The 20,236-nt window shown below is 43.0% G+C and overlaps 8 protein-coding genes across 8 annotated transcripts; 3 read left to right on the forward strand and 5 right to left on the reverse strand.

Moving 5' to 3' along the window:
* Positions 1-25: 25 nt before the first annotated feature.
* J056_004763 (3-isopropylmalate dehydratase) lies at positions 26-2,355 on the reverse strand (the record flags this gene model as incomplete). The annotated part of the gene is made up of 2 exons (XM_009269953.1): positions 26-2,269; positions 2,317-2,355. The coding sequence occupies 2 exons, from the start codon at positions 2,353-2,355 to the stop codon at positions 26-28; spliced, it is 2,283 nt and encodes a 760-aa protein (XP_009268228.1).
* Positions 2,356-2,768: 413 nt separating this feature from the next.
* On the forward strand, positions 2,769-4,517 carry J056_004764 (Eukaryotic translation initiation factor 2A; the record flags this gene model as incomplete). Its single annotated transcript, XM_009269954.1, has 3 exons — positions 2,769-2,787; positions 2,834-2,888; positions 2,942-4,517. 3 exons carry the CDS (start codon positions 2,769-2,771, stop codon positions 4,515-4,517), a joined length of 1,650 nt encoding a protein of 549 aa, XP_009268229.1.
* A 72-nt stretch (positions 4,518-4,589) lies between these two features.
* On the reverse strand, positions 4,590-8,419 carry J056_004765 (Protein transport protein SEC23; the record flags this gene model as incomplete). Its single annotated transcript, XM_009269955.1, has 9 exons — positions 4,590-6,672; positions 6,720-6,888; positions 6,935-7,019; positions 7,069-7,235; positions 7,287-7,448; positions 7,494-8,065; positions 8,109-8,267; positions 8,315-8,360; positions 8,407-8,419. The coding sequence occupies 9 exons, from the start codon at positions 8,417-8,419 to the stop codon at positions 4,590-4,592; spliced, it is 3,456 nt and encodes a 1,151-aa protein (XP_009268230.1).
* A 267-nt stretch (positions 8,420-8,686) lies between these two features.
* J056_004766 (Protein ZINC INDUCED FACILITATOR 1) lies at positions 8,687-12,090 on the reverse strand (the record flags this gene model as incomplete). Its single annotated transcript, XM_009269956.1, has 6 exons — positions 8,687-8,755; positions 8,809-8,899; positions 8,953-9,085; positions 9,135-9,279; positions 9,334-9,471; positions 9,856-12,090. 6 exons carry the CDS (start codon positions 12,088-12,090, stop codon positions 8,687-8,689), a joined length of 2,811 nt encoding a protein of 936 aa, XP_009268231.1.
* Positions 12,091-12,574: 484 nt separating this feature from the next.
* On the forward strand, positions 12,575-13,459 carry J056_004767 (UPF0590 protein C.17c; the record flags this gene model as incomplete). Its single annotated transcript, XM_009269957.1, has 2 exons — positions 12,575-13,206; positions 13,258-13,459. 2 exons carry the CDS (start codon positions 12,575-12,577, stop codon positions 13,457-13,459), a joined length of 834 nt encoding a protein of 277 aa, XP_009268232.1.
* Positions 13,460-13,567: 108 nt separating this feature from the next.
* On the reverse strand, positions 13,568-14,737 carry J056_004768 (Sec14 cytosolic factor; the record flags this gene model as incomplete). The annotated part of the gene is made up of 6 exons (XM_009269958.1): positions 13,568-14,173; positions 14,220-14,240; positions 14,286-14,298; positions 14,353-14,442; positions 14,486-14,539; positions 14,583-14,737. 6 exons carry the CDS (start codon positions 14,735-14,737, stop codon positions 13,568-13,570), a joined length of 939 nt encoding a protein of 312 aa, XP_009268233.1.
* Positions 14,738-14,800: 63 nt separating this feature from the next.
* On the reverse strand, positions 14,801-17,589 carry J056_004769 (Periodic tryptophan protein 2-like protein; the record flags this gene model as incomplete). The annotated part of the gene is made up of 5 exons (XM_009269959.1): positions 14,801-14,870; positions 14,916-17,226; positions 17,273-17,367; positions 17,411-17,523; positions 17,572-17,589. 5 exons carry the CDS (start codon positions 17,587-17,589, stop codon positions 14,801-14,803), a joined length of 2,607 nt encoding a protein of 868 aa, XP_009268234.1.
* A 559-nt stretch (positions 17,590-18,148) lies between these two features.
* On the forward strand, positions 18,149-19,961 carry J056_004770 (uncharacterized protein; the record flags this gene model as incomplete). The annotated part of the gene is made up of 5 exons (XM_009269960.1): positions 18,149-18,178; positions 18,223-18,616; positions 18,665-19,020; positions 19,065-19,823; positions 19,869-19,961. The coding sequence occupies 5 exons, from the start codon at positions 18,149-18,151 to the stop codon at positions 19,959-19,961; spliced, it is 1,632 nt and encodes a 543-aa protein (XP_009268235.1).
* Between the last annotated feature and the right edge of the window lie 275 nt (positions 19,962-20,236).

Consider the following 20,236-nt stretch of genomic DNA (forward strand, 5'->3'; position numbering starts at 1 on the left):
AATAAATGGAAATACACAAACAACTTTACCAGTCCATTTTCTTTGCTGTGGATTTCGGTGGGTTGAAAGTTCTCCCAGCGTATTCTTGACCATCTAACCAGGGCCAGGTGTCCGATCTACGCTTTTCAAACTGAACAATATCACTTTCTTTCTGTAATGTTAATCCGATATCATCTAAACCATTAAGAAGACAGTGTCGACGGAAGTCATCGACGTCGAATGATAATTCTTGGCCGTTGTGTCTTCTCACCACCTTCCTCTCGAGGTCGACCTCTACCTCTTTCATAGCCTTTGCATCGTTAGAGAGGTTGATAACATCTTGCTGTGGTAATATAACTGGTAACATGCCGTTCTTGAAAGTGTTGTTAAAGAAAATATCAGCAAAGGATGTCGAAATGATACATTTGATGCCTTGGTCCAATAGAGCCCATGGAGCGTGTTCTCTAGACGAGCCACAGCCAAAGTTACCACCGACGTTGACAAGAATATTTGCCTTGTTCCATGGCTCGTTGTTGAGGACAAAGTTTGGATCAGGTTCACCTGTTTGTTGGTTGTATCTCATCCCGTAGAACGCAGCACTACCTAAGCCGGTACGCTTGATAGTCTTTAAGAATTGCTTTGGTATAATCATATCCGTGTCAATGTTTGGCAAGTCCAACGCAGCTGCGATGCCCGACAACTTGATAAATTTACTCATTCCAGCTGGTGATGACTTTCTGTTGGTTTGTTGAACAGCTGAAGGTGGACCATCAGTTTCCGGTGGACCAGTTGGAACAGCCTTTGGAATTTTAATGGTGGATTGATTTGAAGTGTAATCCTTAGGGTCTAAAATTTTCAATGCAGGCTCGTCAGTCGAAGTAGCTGATGGTAATGATGAGCTTAATGTTCTGACATCGGTGAGTTTACCGGTGATTGCAGCAGCAGCAGCCATAGCAGGAGAACACAAGTGAGTTCTACCACCTGCACCTTGTCTACCTTCAAAGTTTCTGTTGGAAGTAGAAGCGCATCTCTCTTGTGGAGCCAGTTGATCGGGGTTCATTCCCAAACACATCGAGCAACCAGCTTCTCTCCAGTCGAAACCAGCTGCTATCAAGATTCTATCGATACCTTCAGCTTCAGCTTGTCTTTTGACGTTTCCAGAACCTGGTACAATCATTGCAAGTTTAACATTGTTTGAAACTTTTCTACCTCTTGCAATTGCAGCAGTGGCTCTTAAATCCTCGATACGTGAGTTTGTGCATGAACCGATGAAAACTTTGTCGACAGAGATATCAGTCATTTGTATACCAGGTTCTAAGCCCATGTAATCTAATGAGCGTTGACAACCTTGTCTCTTTGGACCTTCAGGAAGAGACATAGGATCAGGTACCTTTTCAGTAATTGGGACGACATCTTGTGGGGAAGTACCCCAGGAAACGGTTGGAGCGATATCGCTAGAATCAATATTGACCTCAATATCATAGGATGATTCAGGATCTGAGTTGAGAGTTTGCCAGTATTTGATAGCTTTATCCCACTCATCACCTTTTGGAGCAAGTGGTCTAGACATAAGGTAATCGTAAGTAACTTGATCAGGAGCAATCATACCAGCTCTTGCACCACCCTCGATGGCCATGTTACAAATGGACATTCTCGCTTCCATTGAAAGAGAGCGGATGGTAGAACCGCAGAACTCAATGACGCAACCAGTACCACCGGCAGTACCAATGATACCAATGACATGTAAGACTAAATCTTTCGAAGTAACGCCCTCGCCTAGAGGGCCTTCGACGGATATTTTCATGTTTTTAGATTTTGAGGAGAGGATTGTTTGAGTTGCGAGAACATGTTCGACTTCGGAGGTACCGATACCGAAAGCAAGGGCACCGAAGGCACCATGAGTTGAAGTGTGAGAGTCACCACAAACAACGGTAGTACCAGGAAGAGTAAAGCCCTGTTCAGGACCAATGATATGAACAATACCTTGTCTTGAATCGTCCATACCAAAGTACGTCAAGCCAAACTCTTTGATATTGTCTTCAAGAGTAGAACATTGAGTACGTGAATCTTGTTCAGTGATAAAAGAGGAAATTGATTTGAAGTTGTTCCTTGTTGAAGTAGGTATATTGTGATCGACAGTGGCAAGAGTACAGTCAGGTCTTCTAACTTTTCTGCCTGCATTTCTTAACCCTTCAAAGGCTTGAGGGGAAGTAACTTCATGGACCAAATGACGATCAATGAAGATGATGTTTGTGCCATTATCTTGGTTAACGATGTGATCGTCGAATACCTGTAACATTTGTGTTAGTTGTAATGAATATTTAATAAATAACATACCTTTTCATATAAAGTGCGTGGTTTTGTGCTATTTACCATGATTGTTGTGAGCAAGAAGAGGCGGCCATTCAACCAATCAGGAATAGTCAGTTTGAAATACAAATAAAGATAAGTGAATATCGATTAAACTCATCCATATCAGTTTGATAGTGTTTATTTAGTTCTTCCGATTAGTTTATCGGATTTCGGCCTATGCGATTACAAGTCCGATTTACAGATAAGTTTGAAGGCACTCAACTAGTTACAAAAATAAAAACACTTAAAACTATTGAAATGCTGAATCTATTAAGCAATAGATTAAAATTGAGGAATCTACTCAAATGTTTACAAGGGTTTAACATAAGACACGTATTTTAGATAATATACGCAATACTCACTGAAATTACTTGGTTCGTTAAAAATTTACACATACAATTATCAATTTGATAGAAATCCTTTTCAGGTAAACAGCAATGCAACTCGAATACGGATGTGAGTTGAATATTGACAGGTTTACCAATTAAATAACAATCTCAAGTAAGAAGCCTAAAGGACTTGAAATTAATAAAGAATTTCACAAATTTATTTGATTTGTGAGTGTTACGAGGTGTAGCTGGCATCTGGCATCTCAAGTAACACTCAATAGACCTGCAGAAGTGAAGATATTCAAATACTCAAATTGCGGTCAATACTTAGCATATGCTCTATCTGATAGTGTTATAATCGCAAACTCTGCCGGTAGCACTCTATCACAGTTGAATATCAAGCAATGTCAAGATTTACAATTCAGCTGTAAATCAACTTACTTACAGACTTGGACTAGATCCGTTAGACTCGATAATCAAGATTTCAGTGAAAATGTTGAAATTTGGTCGTTGGACGGCACAAAACAATTCTCAACAACAGTAAAGCAAATAGAGAACTGGACGTTGAATTTCACTTCAGATGATAAATACGCTGTGAAGCAACAATCCAATGAAATCCTAGTTTACGATACTGCAAACTGGTCGAAAGGATTCACCAACAAATTAAAGGTCGATGGTATGATCACTTATTCTCTCTCACCTGGTCAGAATCCACACTTGGCTACTTTCATAGCAGAGAAGAAAGGTGCTCCTGCTTCACTGAGATTATACTCCTTGGTTGGTCTATCAAACAGCTCAAAGCCAGTATCACAAAAGACCTTCTTCAAAGCAGACAGAGTCATGATGAAGTGGAATGACATTGGTACAACCCTTTTATTCCAAACTCAAACAGATTTTGACAAAACCAACAAAAATTACTACGGTGAATCCAACTTATACTTATTATCAACGATCGGTGGGGGTTACGACGCGAGGATTACTCTCGACAAACCAGGTCCTATCCATGACTTCAACTGGTCACCAAACAGCAAAGAATTCATCGTCATCTACGGTTATATGCCTGCAAAGGCAACTCTTTTTGACCAAAGAGGTAATCCAACCTTTGATTTCGGTACAAATCCTAGAAACTTCACCTTGTTCAACCCACAAGCTAGATTTATCCTCATTGCAGGTTTCGGTAACTTGGCTGGTCAAGTTGATATTTGGGATAGAAAATCACTTAAGAAAGTTTGTCAAATCGATTGCTCAAACACGTCACACTGTGAATGGTCACCTGATGGAAGATTCATCCTCACAGCAACCTGTTCACCTAGATTAAGAGTCGACAATGGTGTAAAGGTCTGGCACTTGACTGGTAAACTGATTGACATAAAACCAATTGAAGAATTATATCAAGTGCATTGGAGACCTCAAGATGTAAGCAACTTCCCAGACTTTAAATCAGAGATTGAACCACCACCAACACCAAACCAATCCGTTATCCAATATCAAAACCCATCTGACAGCAAACCAAAAGTCACTGGCGCATACAAACCTCCTCACGCTAGAGGAACACCATCATCATCTGGAACTTCTACGCCTAAAAGTAAACAGATTCCAGGCGCGCCTTCACCAAAACCTCCACCTCAACGCAAGCAAAAAGATAATGCATCACAAGCATCACAAGCATCAGCATCAGCACAAAATGATCAACTCACTCCAGTGGATAAAAAGGTTCGCAATCTCACAAAGAAACTTAAAGCTATTGAAGAACTCAAAGATAAGCAAAACAAGGGTGAAAAATTAGAAAAAACTCAATTGGCTAAATTAGACAGTGAAGAGGAGATCACTAAGGAAATTGCACAACTCAAAATGTGAAAAACCTTGTTTAGCGTGAAGTTTGAAACAAAATTATATTCATTTTTATTACTTCAGATAAAGCTAACGATATTATGAAGTTGAAGCTCCGACTGCCAATCTCTTAAGATGTTCCATAAAGACTTGTAAACTAACATCATCTGTGAAGATAGCCTGTCCAGCTGCATTTTGTGAACCATAAATTCCACCTGACATGTGTGTCGTGGATGGGTTGAGTTTCGAAAGCAAAAATCTTGCCTGTGATCCACCTTGATCACAAACTACGTATCTTGGTATTGGGAATCTATCTGCCAACAAGTCTTGTGCATCATTTGTTGGTAGTGTTAATAATTCCTTAAAGTTTTCATATCCTTCTTGATCTTGGTAGTTGGCTTTCCTCCATTGAGCTATAGTTTCTCCATGCCAAATGAGTATATGGAAGAATGTGTCCAACAACAAGATGACATCATTTTTAATTGAAACTGAATCCAATAAGACTGGTTGTGGTGGTCCGTCCAAAGAGAATGACATCAACGTTGGTTGAATCATAACTAAGGAGTTGTTGACATCTTCCTCATTGAGTATATGTCTATAGAAAGCGGTCTCGTCAGGTGAGTTGTTAAATACCTGTAAGAACTGCGATCTTCTCAAGTGGAACATGAATTGTGGATAGATACCAAAGTTCTCAGATAGTCTGAATGATGTTGGGTCCTCCTTATGATAATCTGCAAACTTCTGACATAATCTGATCAGCATTCTATCTAACCATCTCAGAACATCAGGACTGTCATCGATTTCTGCCTTAAAAACGGCAATTCTTGCCATCAAAACTGCTGCTGCTTCTTGATCAAATGATCCAGCAATGGCAGGTGATCCGGCATCTGCAAAGTTTCTTGCTATAGTAGTTACTCTAAGCTTGTATTGACCAGATGATGATTGGTAATGGGTAATGAATTGAATCAAACCTCTTTGATTTTGTTGTACTGGCTGGCCAGGTGGACTTACAACTTCAAAGTAAACACCCAATGTGGTTCTTGGGTTTATTGAGCCTATTTTCCAAGCAGATGTCTGACCAACACCAATCTCAGTCTCACCTACACAGGCTGATTTCTTTTGTGCTGATGTTAAGTGACCAATTGCACCTGAAACCTTAAGCTCCTTAGATGTCTGTACATCCATTGTTGCATTAAAGCCCATCTTCAGATTACCAAATTCATCCTTCTCAAATAATCTTTGGAATGATTGCTTGAAAATCAATGTTGCAAATGAATCGCTCAAAACCAATGCACCATTTGTTAAGTTTGGAAGTGACTTCATTTCCAATAAACCAATCTGATCTAAACATCCAGCGTAGATATCAACAACATGGCCGTTAGATGATGCTCTCTTAGAAAGTGATTCATAAAACCTTGTTGCTCTCTTAAAGTGCTTTACTGAGTCTCTTTCAATATCATGGTGCGATCTGATTGGTTCTTTCAATTCGTTGGATACAACCATACCAGGGCCTTCAGTTGCAGGACCACCAACGAAGGTCATAATCCTTGCGCCAGAATTAGGGAAGCTGTTTTCGAGTATTCCAACAGCAACTGAGAGTGCAGCACCTGTACATCTAAAGCTACGCTTATCAGAAGGAACAGGCCAAGGATCTCTCGACAAGTTATCAAGTATACTTGTCAATTGAAACTCAGCGTCTTGAACAGGCTGCAAGAATCTAGCTGCGCCATGTAATTGACCTGGACGTTGCTGTTGCTGGGAAGGCAAAGTGGTTGAGCGTGGTGTGATACCTAACATGGACGAAATCTGACCTGGAGAATAGTCCTTAGTGCCTCTAAAGACGTATGACTTTGGACAAGTGTTGAAACCGATTTCATGTACCTGAGTCATAGTACCAAACGTAATCAAACCGACTAAAGCGTTTGGTGGTAATAACGACAGACCGAGAGTAATGGTTTCTTTCAAAGCCTGGAAATCTTCAGCATCTAAGCACGTATCAACAACGAACAAGAAGATTGGTGGCACTTGGACTGGTCTCGATAGCGTGTACTCGATAGTGGTATACTTTGGCAACAGCTCTGCAGGTAAATTTGTGTTGCTGATATCTTTGTAATGAGGTGGGAAAGCATTCCTCGATAAGCAGAATGGACATATCCACAGTTTTCCTCGAACGTCAATTTGGCTGATGAGCTGGTCAGGTTGAATCGACGTGTAGGTAAATAAACTGACCAATAAGGATTGAGGATTGATCTGCATGATTTGCACGTTACTGGCTCGTAAAGAACTGGTGGCAAATCCTCTCTCTCCTTGAATGGAACGTATAATGCTGATATTGGTACAACTGTGCGTGTTGCTTCGATACGTGAGGATGGCCAGACATTCCAGCTGAGTCTGATGCCTAATCAATGTCGTTAGTATAATTCAGCTGCCAATTCCAATCTCACCGTCTCTCTCTTCAACGTCTTCGACGACTTGCATGTTGGCTGTTGGCTGTTCGATGTCACGTTGAAAGAGGTTATTTACTGTATTCTTTAATTTATAATACAAAGCACGATGGTTTCCAGTCTGATCCTCTCACTGGCGTTGGCTTGAAGCTATAGCTTGGTTTATTAGCCAGTCCATTACCCAGTGCATCCCTTGAAATTGAAGAAGGTACACCGCCAATATCTTGTGCTTCTTTGACCATATCTAAGCAGTATTGGTCTATTGGTAGGTTGTTCAGATGTCTTCCAAACGGCTCGCTCACTGTCATGTTTCATCTTTAGCTTGTCTTCTCCACCGAATAATAACACCCACGCTGTGATGATATTGCATCTATCCCACAAAAGAAAAACGCCACTATTCCTGTAATCGGTATTGCCATCCATCCCAAACTACTAACCAGCTGCGGTGGTATTGCCAGTAAATACAGCCCAAGCACTTGATTGAGGTGAATGCTTAGGATTAATGGAATTGGGGCTGTTTCTGTCATCAGATTATAATAAAATTGTTTTCAAAACCTACTATCTCTGATCTTCTCCGCCTCAGTTAGCCAACTAGTCATTTCTTTGACATATCCTGTTAAATTGACGTATAGCGCTGTGTCAATATGTGTCTTTGTTTGATCTTTGGCCTTCTCAGGTCTGTTATTGTAAAATCCGTTGAGGTAAACTTGAAGCAAGCGTAAAACTGATAGGGGAATGTTACGAGGTCTTGAATTGCTCAATACGGATTGAGGTACACTAAGCAACTCATCATTTTCCTTGTCATTGAGCTGTTGATGCTGCTTTTCGACTTCATTAGTTGCATTGCTTGCTGGTTGCTGCCTGTTGATCGATGAGTCAGGCACATCTGAGTCGACATTCTTAACGGTAGTTGATGGCTTTTCTTCATTCAATTCCTTATTCTTGTCATTCTCTTGTGAACTTTGCAAAGAGGATGTTCGCGACGGTGGTTGTGATGGATCTGGTGATGTTGATTCAAACCTCACCCTGCTGGGAAACGTCTTTTTCAAACTGGCCAGATAGCCTTTAGGGAGTAACACCTGTAGATCAAGTTCATCTAAGCCTTTGTTTTGGTTCTCTCGAAGATGATACCTGGCTGCGTGTGAGAAATATGTCTCGGCATGGATAAACCCACTTTAAAGCGACAGGGAAGGCTAGAATTAATCCAACAAACTCCTCTATAGCCTTTTCATTCTCAAAATGGCTATTTACCTCCAAAACGGAGGAAGACAATCTCATAAATGATCTAACAGTTGACTGTATGTTTGACCAGAGATTTCTGCCTTCTTGCCACCTATAAATGGCTTGAGCTTTTCGGAATATTGTGCACATTCGACCCACCGCTGTATAGAAGATGACGCCCGCATTGATACTAGCAAGCCTATCACTGGGGTGATTGAGTGACGGCGGATGCAGAAACGACAGCAACTAACCAATCGATACCATCATGGTTAGGCTTCTCGATGCCTTGCATATCCCTTTCATCACCTCTTTATCGCCCCACGTTTGGATAATTGCCGCCCACACAGCGAAGAAGACTACTCGACGGAGTGTGCTCGGCCTTATGAAACTACAAATCAGAATACACCGACAACACATTCGAATCGACTGACCATACTGATTTACCGAATTCGAGAGATATGGGCAGGAAGCTCGTCATATCGTGGTTGATTACGAGCAAGATGATAAATTAAATTACAATACGTGAGATATTCATGACATTTCAGTATCCTGTGTATTAACGTTATTGCTGCCTGGCTTCTTCATAAAATCATCCAATTCCTGTTTTCTCTATGAGCCTGTCTTCTCTACGCCAATGCCGATTGGTTACTCACTTTATCGAGGGAGTCGCTATCTTTTGGAGCTGGCTTTGATTTAATGTTTGCAGGTTTTGTTTGCTTACGCGGGCGAGAAGATTGCTTTGATCTGGTTTAGATAAGTCAGTGGTTCTTTACACGACTATGACTAGCCCAACCAACCTTGGACCAGATGGCGGCGGGTCTGAGTGCACCTTTGCGCCTAGTCTGCTTAACAATGAGCTACCAGTAGCACCAGAGCGTGAAGGTGGGTCTACTGTGAAATATCCATATGGTTCAACTCTAATCTCTTGATCTGATCATTTGTCAGCTTCAGTAGCAAGCTAAAGTACGCGTGAGCTAACCCTTTGCTGTCTTTCCATCAAACATGTCGATCGCCCTGTCGGCATCAATTGATTTCTCAAACGCTACAACTGCTTCACCAGTACTTCTGCCGCTCTTATCATACTTGACTACCAACTTAGTCAATTGGAATCCATTGAATATATTCTGATTGTGTTACTGTAAGCTTCCTTTGGTCGATTAGGCAGCTAAGGTACTAACAGCCAGCATTTCCTCGTTTATTTCATAATGAAGATTGCTCAGCTTGACCTGATTCTCTTTCTCACCATCCGGTGGCTGACGCGGTTCTCTTGGTCGATTCGACGTTGGCCTCCTAGTGAACGAGCTTGTCGATGAGCGCTAATTTGATGTTAGATGAGCACCTTTAATTCTATCATACTCTTTACATATTCAATTGGCTTCGATTCCCCGCGCTGCTTCCGGAATCCACCTCGACGTCTACCAGAACTGCCACGCTTATTATCAACTTTTGAGCTCTTTTTTTGCTTGACGATATCATCCAAGCTCATGTCAATATCCCTTTACACTTTTATCAGTTCTTGTTCGCGCTTCCATCGGCCTATCTCACATAGTCGCCATCCCGTGATGAAGGTATTTAACAGGTCTGAGAACATAAAGTGTTTTATTATATATTGTTTTATATTTTCGCTCATCTAATCAGGAATGATTGCAAGAATGCCTGCTTGCACTTAGTAATCTATAATTATCGAAACGTTTACTCACAACTACAGCCATCCCGCTTACCAGCCAGAATGTAAACTTATATCCACCAATGTCAGTTGCTAGAAATGTCTTCCATAGATATCCTCCAAATATTGGTCCCAAGAATCTAGATAAACTGACCGCTGACTGACCGTAACTATTCGTTAGTCCAGATATTTCCGGGGGTGACATGACGTTAATTAGGATAGTAATGCTAGTATACGCTGCCGTCGTCGCTGCGTATCTTATTGCATTAAGTATCGCCAATCCTGTCATCACTAACACATCAGACGATGATTCAGGTCGAACTAACTTTCTTGCAAACGGCACTAATCCATAAGTGAGAATGTAAATCACTGATGAAATCCTGAACATCTGCAAATGACTCAAATTGCCATTTGGTGGTCCTATTTTACCATATAGATAGAACTGGTAAAACATACTGAACCCTGCCATCATGGCGATGAGCGACGAAAAGTGAGATGGTGTCAATGACAACCCGCCGCTGGTATACTCTGTTAATAGGAATGTTGTAAAGAGTTGGTCGAATGTGGTATTATGCAATGCAAGGAAGGCGTACTGACTCAGTACAATTTTTATCATGACAGACATTTCCACTGGCTTCCTTTCAGTGATAAGAGGTTGATTTTGTTCAGGTATAGCTCTTAATCTCCTATTAGCGCCTTCTAGATCATCAAATTGATCATCCAACCCAACCCAACTCTTCTGGGAGGTAAGTCCGACATTATCCAGAATCGATTTCGGTCTGGCAGCTTTATTATCAACCAGGTGATTACGCGGAACTGAGCCCAACAAAGCGAGGTTTTCTTCACCTAGTCTGTCACCTCTATCTGCAATTGAACTTGGTCTGCTAAACCCAAGTCCTGCGCTGTCTCTGAAGCTGTTCCTGAAACCGATAGATGGTGAAGGTCGGATTGAAGCACTGCTAGATAGCTCTTCAATATCTCTTTCAGAGTGGTTATTAAAATCCGTCGTTTCATTGTCAAAATCACGATTCTCATCATGGTTTTCTTCACGGTTTTCATCTTCGTTGTCTTCGTAATGCGATGCAAATCCACTGTGTTCTTCTTCAATAGCCACATTATCACCTTCCTCCTCTTGATTCAAACGCTCAACCTCCCTAGTTAAGGCTGTCTGAACCCACAAGTCAGTGATAGATACGACATTCTCCTCCTGAGCCCTGAGCAGTCTTTGCGCAAATGACATTCTTTGATTGGGTTGTGATTGTGATAAAGCTTCATCATTATTATCATTGCCAAAAACAGTGGATGTACGTCTAGAATGTGAACGGATGTCATGAAGTGGCGAAGTTGGCCTTTCATAGCGTACTTGACCGCTAAAAGCCCTTTTGATAAAGTCTATAGCGCATTTTTTAAATGAATTAGCGTCCTCAGGTAATCTTATCGACGTGAAAAGCGGTCCGGCGTCTCTGCTGACGAACGCTGTGAGTGTGCTACCAAAGACCAAGATACTAGCGGCTACAAAGCAAGGCAAAGCGTAAGGGTATTTTGCAAAAAACTTATGTTTCTCCTCGGGGAATAGAAAGGGATATCTGACGGTGGGACTTTCAAAGAGCCCTCCGATTATCGGACCGAAGATCGAACCAGCACCCCAGCTGAATGATAAAATAGCATATGCTCTGGCTTCATTGGTACTGTCTGTTATGTCTTTGACGGCGGATCTAGACACACCAATGGCACCACTGAAGAGTCCTTGTAGTAGCCTAACGCAGATAGCTTCACCAAGAGAGCGGCAAGTGCCAAACAGACTGGTGGCTATGGCATTACCAAATAAGCTAATAAAGAGGGTGATTCTGCGTCCATAACGATCTGCGATGTTTGACCACATCAGTGCCGTTATAAATTGAGACAAGAAGAAAGCTGCACCAAGTATACCCGTATAATATCCTACCAAGCTTTCATCGTTATGAGTAATAGCAAACTTGGATACCATTATGAATATGAAAGGTGCTGCCACGGATGCAGATAAGAATTCACTAAGCATGGAGAAGGATAAAAGAGATATCGGGAGCTTTGGAAGAGGATTACTTGGTTCTACTTTTGTCTTGATGGGCACTCCCTGGCTAAATATCGTAGACTCTCCCAGTCTGCGTCCAAGTGGCATACTAGTCGGACGCGTAGAGCTCGTACCAAGCAATGCCGATTGGGTTCCTGATCTACTTCTAAATAGCCTTCTCCTCCTCACTGTAGGTGTCGTCGTGTCATGGTGCTCCATCTCGTAAATGAGCGTCAGAGAGAAAGCAACGGCGAAATTGGACAAGACGTCATAACAGGAATTATAATTTTTTAACTCGCTAGCAGAACTAAAAGTGGCGTGTTTCGTGTTCGTTGTTTTAATTGTGGGTCTTCACGCCCGGGATTAGTCAACCCACTCGGGAGCTGTTACAGTGGATATATCCTGTGGAGTGGATGGGCAGCCTATCCAGTAAATAGCCTCCAGCCAAACCATCAAACCAAATTATTATGATTTCTCATTTCTTCGCGGTTCGCCGTCTTATGGACCATCGAGGTTATCGCTGTAAATGATCTGCGGCAATTCTAGTAAGCTTTATATTCATTCCAGCACCTCTCTGGTCTTCGAATAATATCTGGTACTCGACTTTCAAGTCTTCTTTAAGCGATACTCCGCGTAAGGCTGCAGTGTTTCACTCCTGCATAAGCCTCTCTGACCTCAACCCCCAAGACCTGGCAGTCCGCAGATGGCGATTAAACTTAAGATATTAGCAGGAAGTACCATAGATGATTGTGAAGCTGTAGACTACCAAGGTGGAAAGCCTGTCGATGTGAACAACCCGCATTTCACTGGACAGGTTGCAGTACTGTTGAAGAACGACGAGCAGTCACATCCGTATTTCAACGATGAGTCCAACAAAGGTATCACATGGTCAATACAGCTGTGCGGTGTCTTGCACGACGACGATGTGGATTGTGACAATCTCGTCTTCGGTAATCAATTTTCACACCCGATTCGGCAGCATTTGCCATGGGGAAGTGCAATGGCTGTGAAGTTTATTAAATACCTCGATCCAACACTCACAGAGGATTTGCAGTCCGATACGCCCTGGGCATTTAGCCCTCTGTGTAGCACTGTCGAGAGATTGAACGTATCGGACAATTCAGACACGAGTAAGATGAAGAATGAACAAGACTTGATTATAGAAGAAGACATAAGCTGTCTGATTCACAAAGATGAAACTAGTAAGCCTAAATGTGGTAATGCTAGTGCTCGCAAAAAATGGTTCAAGAGTGAAAGCCGAAGGAAAGGCCTCAACTTGTCCAAAAAAAGAGTTGCTTTTGATTTCGCTAAAGGATTCATCAATTTCTCAACTCTGTGGGTGCATCTTCATCTTTAATTTCAAAGACATGCTGATTAGTGCACAAGATCGCTCTCATTTCCCGAAATTGGCCTGAACATAGGTTTGCTTAAACACTGGGATGGTCAACCCGTTAGGTTCTATCTACGCAACAGGAACACTGGCGTCGATTACGCGGTGATCCAGTTCATTATCGAAGATGTAGGCCAGGATGCACCAGCACAAACGAAACAATTGGCAGAGGAGAAAAATATCGGCACTGATAATTGATAAATCTGAATCAAAATATCCAGCAAAACGTTTCCATCTAAGCGCATAAAGTTCATGTATCCCATTAACGAAGTTTAATCTAATCCATTTATGTTTGTCTGTATTACGTTATCTACTCACCACACCAAAATTTTCAAGATTTCCACTTGAAACCTCCTTCAAAGTTGGTCTAGGTCCTTTGATTGCGCAGGTGGAGGATTTGTCTTTGGATGTGAGACTATTGTGTACTTCCTTCTCATGTTCATTGAGTGAGCAAATGCAAGTACCGCCAAACTCAGAAGGCAGATTCTCATCTACTGCCAGCTCCTTCAACGCGTCCTGGTAACCTGTCCCGTGTATCGACACCTTGGAAGCGGTAGCTTGGTCCATCATTGCCTTTACTACCTTCCAGATAGTGCTAAAGCCAGCTGGAGCATTGATAATAACAATTGGTCCGCTCAATTCGGGGTAGTTGTCCTGTAAGATCTGTATGATAGACTGAATCCTCCCTCTGATTTTCCAAAACTGGTAGTAGGCGATACCTTTCACGTCCATAACGTTGACTGTCTGAGACACGTGAATGCCGCGTGCCTCTTTGCACGCTCTGAAGGTATCTTTTGACAATCTCTCGTTGGAAATGACTTGATTGAGAGTGAATCTTTCAGGCGATATTTTGGTGAAGAGAGCTGATGCATCAAGCCTCCCAAACTGCTGGTAGTAAATAGGTCTTCCGAGCTGTATAGTGTGAGCCGAAAGACATCTTGAATCATAGTGTAATCACCTTATCTGTTTTGTGAAAGAACTGGATCCTGTGAGTAAGTAAAGCACTTCGAATCTAACATCATACCTGGGGATACCACCTAAGCGTTCGCGTTCGCGTCAGCAACGTCTTTCGACTTCATCTGCCCACATACTCATCTAAAGCACCCTTTTCCTCTTTTGTGAGCTCGAACGTCTCCGTGAGCTCGTCGATATTGAAATCCTTTCTCCACTTGAGATAATCACTATCATCAATCAATTACAGTCCCTAATGACTAAAGTACCCACCTAAACATCTTCTCTGTTTCATCCAAGTCCCATTTACGAGCTTGAAGAAAGCGACTTATGCTGTTAGATGGAGAATTATATGTACTCATCAACCCACACGAATTCATTGTCGTCGTGTGTCAAGGTGCCGTCACTCCATTGAGACGATTTGGCGTCTTCAGGGATTCTATCTTTGAATTGACTGAGTAGCCTGATCTGCTCATCATTTATATCGTACGATGTCGTGTTAACATTTGGAGCATTGTCGGTCATACTATCAAACCAAGATGATCGATTAAGCGGATGAAGATATAAATATTATTATTTTAGCATTCTTTACAGTACATTGTCTACTTCTATAGGTTGTGACAGGAGATATTCCATTGTAAATCCGTTTTCTTCGCATCTGCTTCGAGTCAGTTGGTTCCTCCTCTTGGCGCTCTAAACTTACAACGCGGTGACATCCTTCTGCCAATCGATTAGACCTTTCTGCACGCTTCTCAAAGGCGTAGCGAATTCTATCTGGCGTGAACGCAACGTCCTGCCGTGGAAAGTCAAAAGCGAGGATACCCAGAGCAAGTCGAACTCGAGGTGAACGCTTCGCTCCATGTGCTTTCCAATGAATGAAACCAGCTTATCGACATATACTAGCGGTAATTGCTTCACAATCAACCTTATCTCAACTGGTGGAGTGCTAGTGTAAACCATCTCGATAATCTTTTCGTCATTCAATCTGAACGCCATTATCAATCCCACCAAATAGTCGCCCTTCTTGACCGTCTTTGTGACGCTCTCCGGCGTCAGATCAATGTCCAAATCGAATGGATCGAATAGAGCACTCTCATCGAGCGAGTATACGATCAACCCATCAGTAGATGCAGCCGACCATGTGCGGCCTGTCGGCGAGACCTTGACGCTCTTTGTTCTTATTTCAGGTCTGTACTTGCGCCTTGACAAGTCCCCACCTTGTGCGCCAGGCAGCGAGTGATCCAGGCGATCTTCTAAGTCACTCTCATCACCTTGAATACCATTACTGATGTTGGTTCCATCTTCCAATTGCAATCTACTGTCCAAGAACTCTTGCGTTCCATCCAGAGACAGATTATCGGAGATTTGAAACTTCTTCAAGGCTACGCCTTCTTTCACATCATAAAGCAACACGTATTTACTGTTACCGCCTGCCAGTATATAGTTACCATCAGCAGTGTAACACAAGCTGTTAAAGCTCTTTCCAGACGAGTTGTTATTAGCTGTGATTCGGTCATCTTGCTTGCGACCTCCAGATACGTCTTTGCGACCTTCAATCACACCAGTCTGCTTGTCATCTTCTAAAGACCAGAACTGTATTTGACCGTCAAGGGTGGATGTAGCCAACTCTTTACCGTCTGGTCTGAACACCACAGTCAAGGCATCAGAGTTGATTGAGTAGGGTTCAACAGTTCTAGCTCTTCTGAAAATATCCCATACTCTGATTGTTCTATCCCACGAGGAAGATGCTAATTGAGCGCCGCCTGGTCCGAATGAAAGTCCAGAGACGGGACCTTCATGTCCTGACATGACATCCATTAGCTTGCCGGTCTGTACAGACCACAAGAAGATTTCGAATGTGTCGATTGATCCTGCAGCCAAAACCTCACCCGACTCATCTACTGTCATTGAGCTAAACTGGGTTGGGGAAGGTGATGTGAATGTTCTGAAGTTTCTGTAGCGTATCAAATCATATGCACGGACAGTTCCATCTAAAGAGGCAGAGAAAAGAACTTTTCCTTGCTTGGCGAATTCTACTTGTGAGATGGCTGCACTGTGGTCGCTAAATGTGACAGTACAAAAGCCTGATGATAGATTCCACAATTTCACTTTACCATCATCACCACCGGTTGCAACCAGCTGGCCGTCAGGTGCGTAAGATACAGTGTTCATGTCCGAATAATGACCTTGTTGCTTGAGGACGTAGCTTTCTGATTGCCACTCCCACACTAACAATTGACCCAACTTCTTGGCACCGAATGCCAACCACTCTCCCGAAGGATTGATGTCTACGGAAGTGACCTTCTCCTGCGAAATAGACAATGTGTGTAAATTGGTGAATGATGGCAGCTCCCATAGACCAAAAACACCGGTGCTAAACCCGACGACGAGGAGGGAGCTTTTTTGGTGGAATGTTGAGCAAACGACTCTGGTTGCGGGCATGTTGAAGTAGTGTCTGGAAGAAACGCCCCATCTGGTGTCAGCAATACGTCTACTTTCATCCACGTTAGTATCGTTATTGCTGCTGCTGTCACTGTCGCTGTCTTCTTCGCTGTCTTCACTGGAGGACTCATCTTCAGATGGCTTTGCGGTCCATACGAATACAGCGCCATCTCTGGACACAGTATAGATAGACTTGCTGTCTTTTGAGAAGTAAGCGTTAACGACTCTGTCTTTATGTCCTGAGAGCGTTTTTGGCCTAAAGCCTGGCAAGGTGTCAAGAGTAAAGAGCCTGGCAGTCATATCATAGCTGCAGGTAACAAAGAATCTTGAGCAGGGCGACCAAGTGATTGATGTGACAGAGTCGAAATGGCCCGTGTAGGTTCTAAACAGGACCATTGGGGCAAACTCCCTGATCAAGAACGAGGGCGCTCTCCAAACCTGCACATGGCTTCCGTGGGTGACGGCCAGGAACTTGCCATCGGGGGAAAAACATAAGTCTTTGACGGGCTTCTTGAAGTTGTGGTGGTGGAGAATTGTACGACGTTTGGCGTTGATGAGCAGCGCTCTTCCGTCTGCTGAGTATGAGTGTGTGCGCTCTAGAGAAGCAGATGCCCTCACCGTCGTCGACTGTGACCAATATCCTGCCATCTGGACTCAAAGCAATTCTAGCGATGTTCTTCCTGTTCTCGCAAGGGAACGTGAACGAGTTGTTGCTGGGCTTTGTTAGGCGGCTTATAGACGCAGTAACCAACTCACTTGACTAGATCGAAGCTGCTAACGCGGTTGCCCACCGGACTGAGGACGCTGTTGCCATCCTGCGTGAAGACGACGTTTCCCTGTCTATACACGGTACCGCATAGGTTAGAGAACTGTGGGCATCGTTAGCAGATTCATTTCAGCGTACTTGTACCGCCTACATTAAAATTACTCCTCATGGTGGCTTATCAAGATGCAATTAGGCTGCAGACAGCCATTTGAGTAAAATATTTGTACATTCAGTTGGAATATCAATACTGCATGTCGTGCAACACCGCGCTCGTGTGTACTCGTCACTGAAAATCTGTATTATATGATAACGACGCAGAGGTTGCTTGGAAACGCACAGAGCATAAAAACATCCAGTACTTTACATCATCTCTCGCTAAATAAAACCCAAGGTGACTTACAACCAAACTTATCTCTTAGACAATAACAGCGATGACGTTTGGACTGAGAAATGGTCGGCGGTATTTAATGTATAGTGTTCCTGTAGTAGCACTGCCAGTAGCGTATTATTCATTGCCGAAGCGTCGGCTGTCTCAATCATCTCCGCGGATCTATCAGCCACAGATACCAACTCCAACGCGAAGATCCCCGCTGAAAACGTATATAACTGAACCCATTTTCACTCTCAGGCGGCTTATTTGGCTGTGTGTACTATTCGTGCCAGTCGTCGCGTCTGTACCGCTACTCTGGATAAATTCGACGCTCTGGTACCGGATTCTAACGAAGCAAATGTCAAGAGCTGGCCCTACATTTATCAAGGTTGGTCCTGTCCAACTTTATGAGTACCTTTAACCATTCTCTAGCTTGGTCAATGGGCGGCTTCTCGCACTGATCTATTCTCACCACAATTATGTCATATATTAGGTCGCCTGCACTCAGCAGCACACCCTCACACAATCACCCACACGCATAAGGTCCTCACATCTACCTACTCGCACGCAGACTCGCTCAAAGACATATTTGAAGAATTCGATGAGAAACCCATTGGGTGTGGTGCTATCGCCCAAGTTTATAGGGGGAAACTACGTGAACATCTTATACCAAGTGACTGGAGAGTCGCGAACCAGCATGAAGAAGACAGCTGGTTAGTCGCATCTATCACAAAAGCCCTCAACAACTTGCAGACTCGCAACGATGACATACCGCGTCAAGATCTCATTACTGCGTCAAGACACGTTGCTGTCAAGGTGATACACCGTGGGTTTGATGCTAATAATTGTTAATCTATCTTACATATCTCAAAAGCAAATGTAACAGAGCTTATCGAGCGCGATCTAGCTATATTGTATTTCGGCGCCTCTGCCCTGTCGCTTCTTCCGGGGATGAAATGGCTATCTCTTCCAGAGGAGGTCACTGTATTTGGTAGTCTAATGCGCTCACAGCTTAATCTAAGCGTCGAAGCCTACAATTTGGCGAGATTTGAAGACAATTTCAGAGAGCGCAGAGGTGCTGCTAGCTTTCCAAAACCTGTCTTCTCGTTATGTGCAAAAGATGTTCTGGTAGAAGAATTCGAAGAGGCTCTCCCACTCAAGACATTCCTCAAGTTCGGTGGAGGCGGTTTTGAAGAGCGCATAGCCGGTTTGGGTTTGGATGCCTTTTTGGTGGGTACTGAATTTTATTCACGCAGCTTATTAATCTCCCACAGAATATGCTTTTAATAGACAATTTCGCACACGCCGATCTTCATCCTGGCAACATATACATCAAGTTCTACAAGCCAACTTCCATCGATCTTATCAAGAACATTTTCTCGTCGTTGATATCAAGACCTCGCTCAACTACTGACCTCACGACCAACGATACATCGAAAGAAGTGATGAAAACTCTTCTCCCGCTTGCCAGGCGAATAAACAAAAACGAGAAGGATGAAGAGAGTGTGAATGAATGGTCTAACAAGCTCAAGAAGCTCAATGAGGATGGGTTTCAACCAGAGATTGTTTTTTTGGATACAGGCCTGATTACTGAACTCGACGACAAAAACCGTGGTAATTTTTTGGAGCTATTCCAAGCTGTCTCTCATTTTGACGGTTATCGCGTCGGACAACTCATGATCGAAAGATCTCGATCTCCCGAGCTAGCGACGGACAAGGAAACTTTCGCACTTAAGATGCAGCACATAGTGCTGGGGGTGAAGAGCAAGACATTTTCGCTAGCAAGGATCAGGCTATCGGAGGTGCTCTCACATGTTCTGTCAAGTGTGCGCGAACACCACGTCAAGATGGAGGCTGATTTCGTTAATACGGTACTGTCTATTCTTTTGCTTGAAGGTATCGGTCGTCAGCTTGATCCTAACATGGACCTATTTAAGGCCGCTATACCGATTCTGCGTCAGTTGGGCAAGAAAGTCGGCACTTCTGGCAGCTATGCACAGGTCGATAAGGGTAACCTTGGTGCCATGTTAAAGGTAAGCATATTGAATTTGGTTTGATTACATATTAACAACCCCCAGCTCTGGGTATGGATGGAAGCACGTGAATTCGTTTCAAGTGTCAACGAAATGGACGAATGTATCCGGTACGACTGGCTTAGCCCGAACATATAGTTTGTAATATACATATAACTTGAACAATTGCAATTAGGCCCGCATTTAAAGCGTGTGGATCACCTCAACTTGTCAAAATATGTTTGCTATCACGATTGTCAACCTTGATAGTGACAAGCAATATAGGGATGACAGGGCCATTGAATAGTTCTTTCTATAACTTTAGCAAAATACAACATTGAGCATGAATCAATTGAATATAAACTGCTCAAGGTACCCTGCAAGTGATCAAGTAAGTGAGAAGACGAACACAGAGATACCATCTGACAATTTGA

The sequence above is a fragment of the Wallemia ichthyophaga genome, assembly GCF_000400465.1.
Source record: "Wallemia ichthyophaga EXF-994 unplaced genomic scaffold scaffold9, whole genome shotgun sequence".
Classification (NCBI taxonomy): domain Eukaryota; kingdom Fungi; phylum Basidiomycota; class Wallemiomycetes; order Wallemiales; family Wallemiaceae; genus Wallemia; species Wallemia ichthyophaga.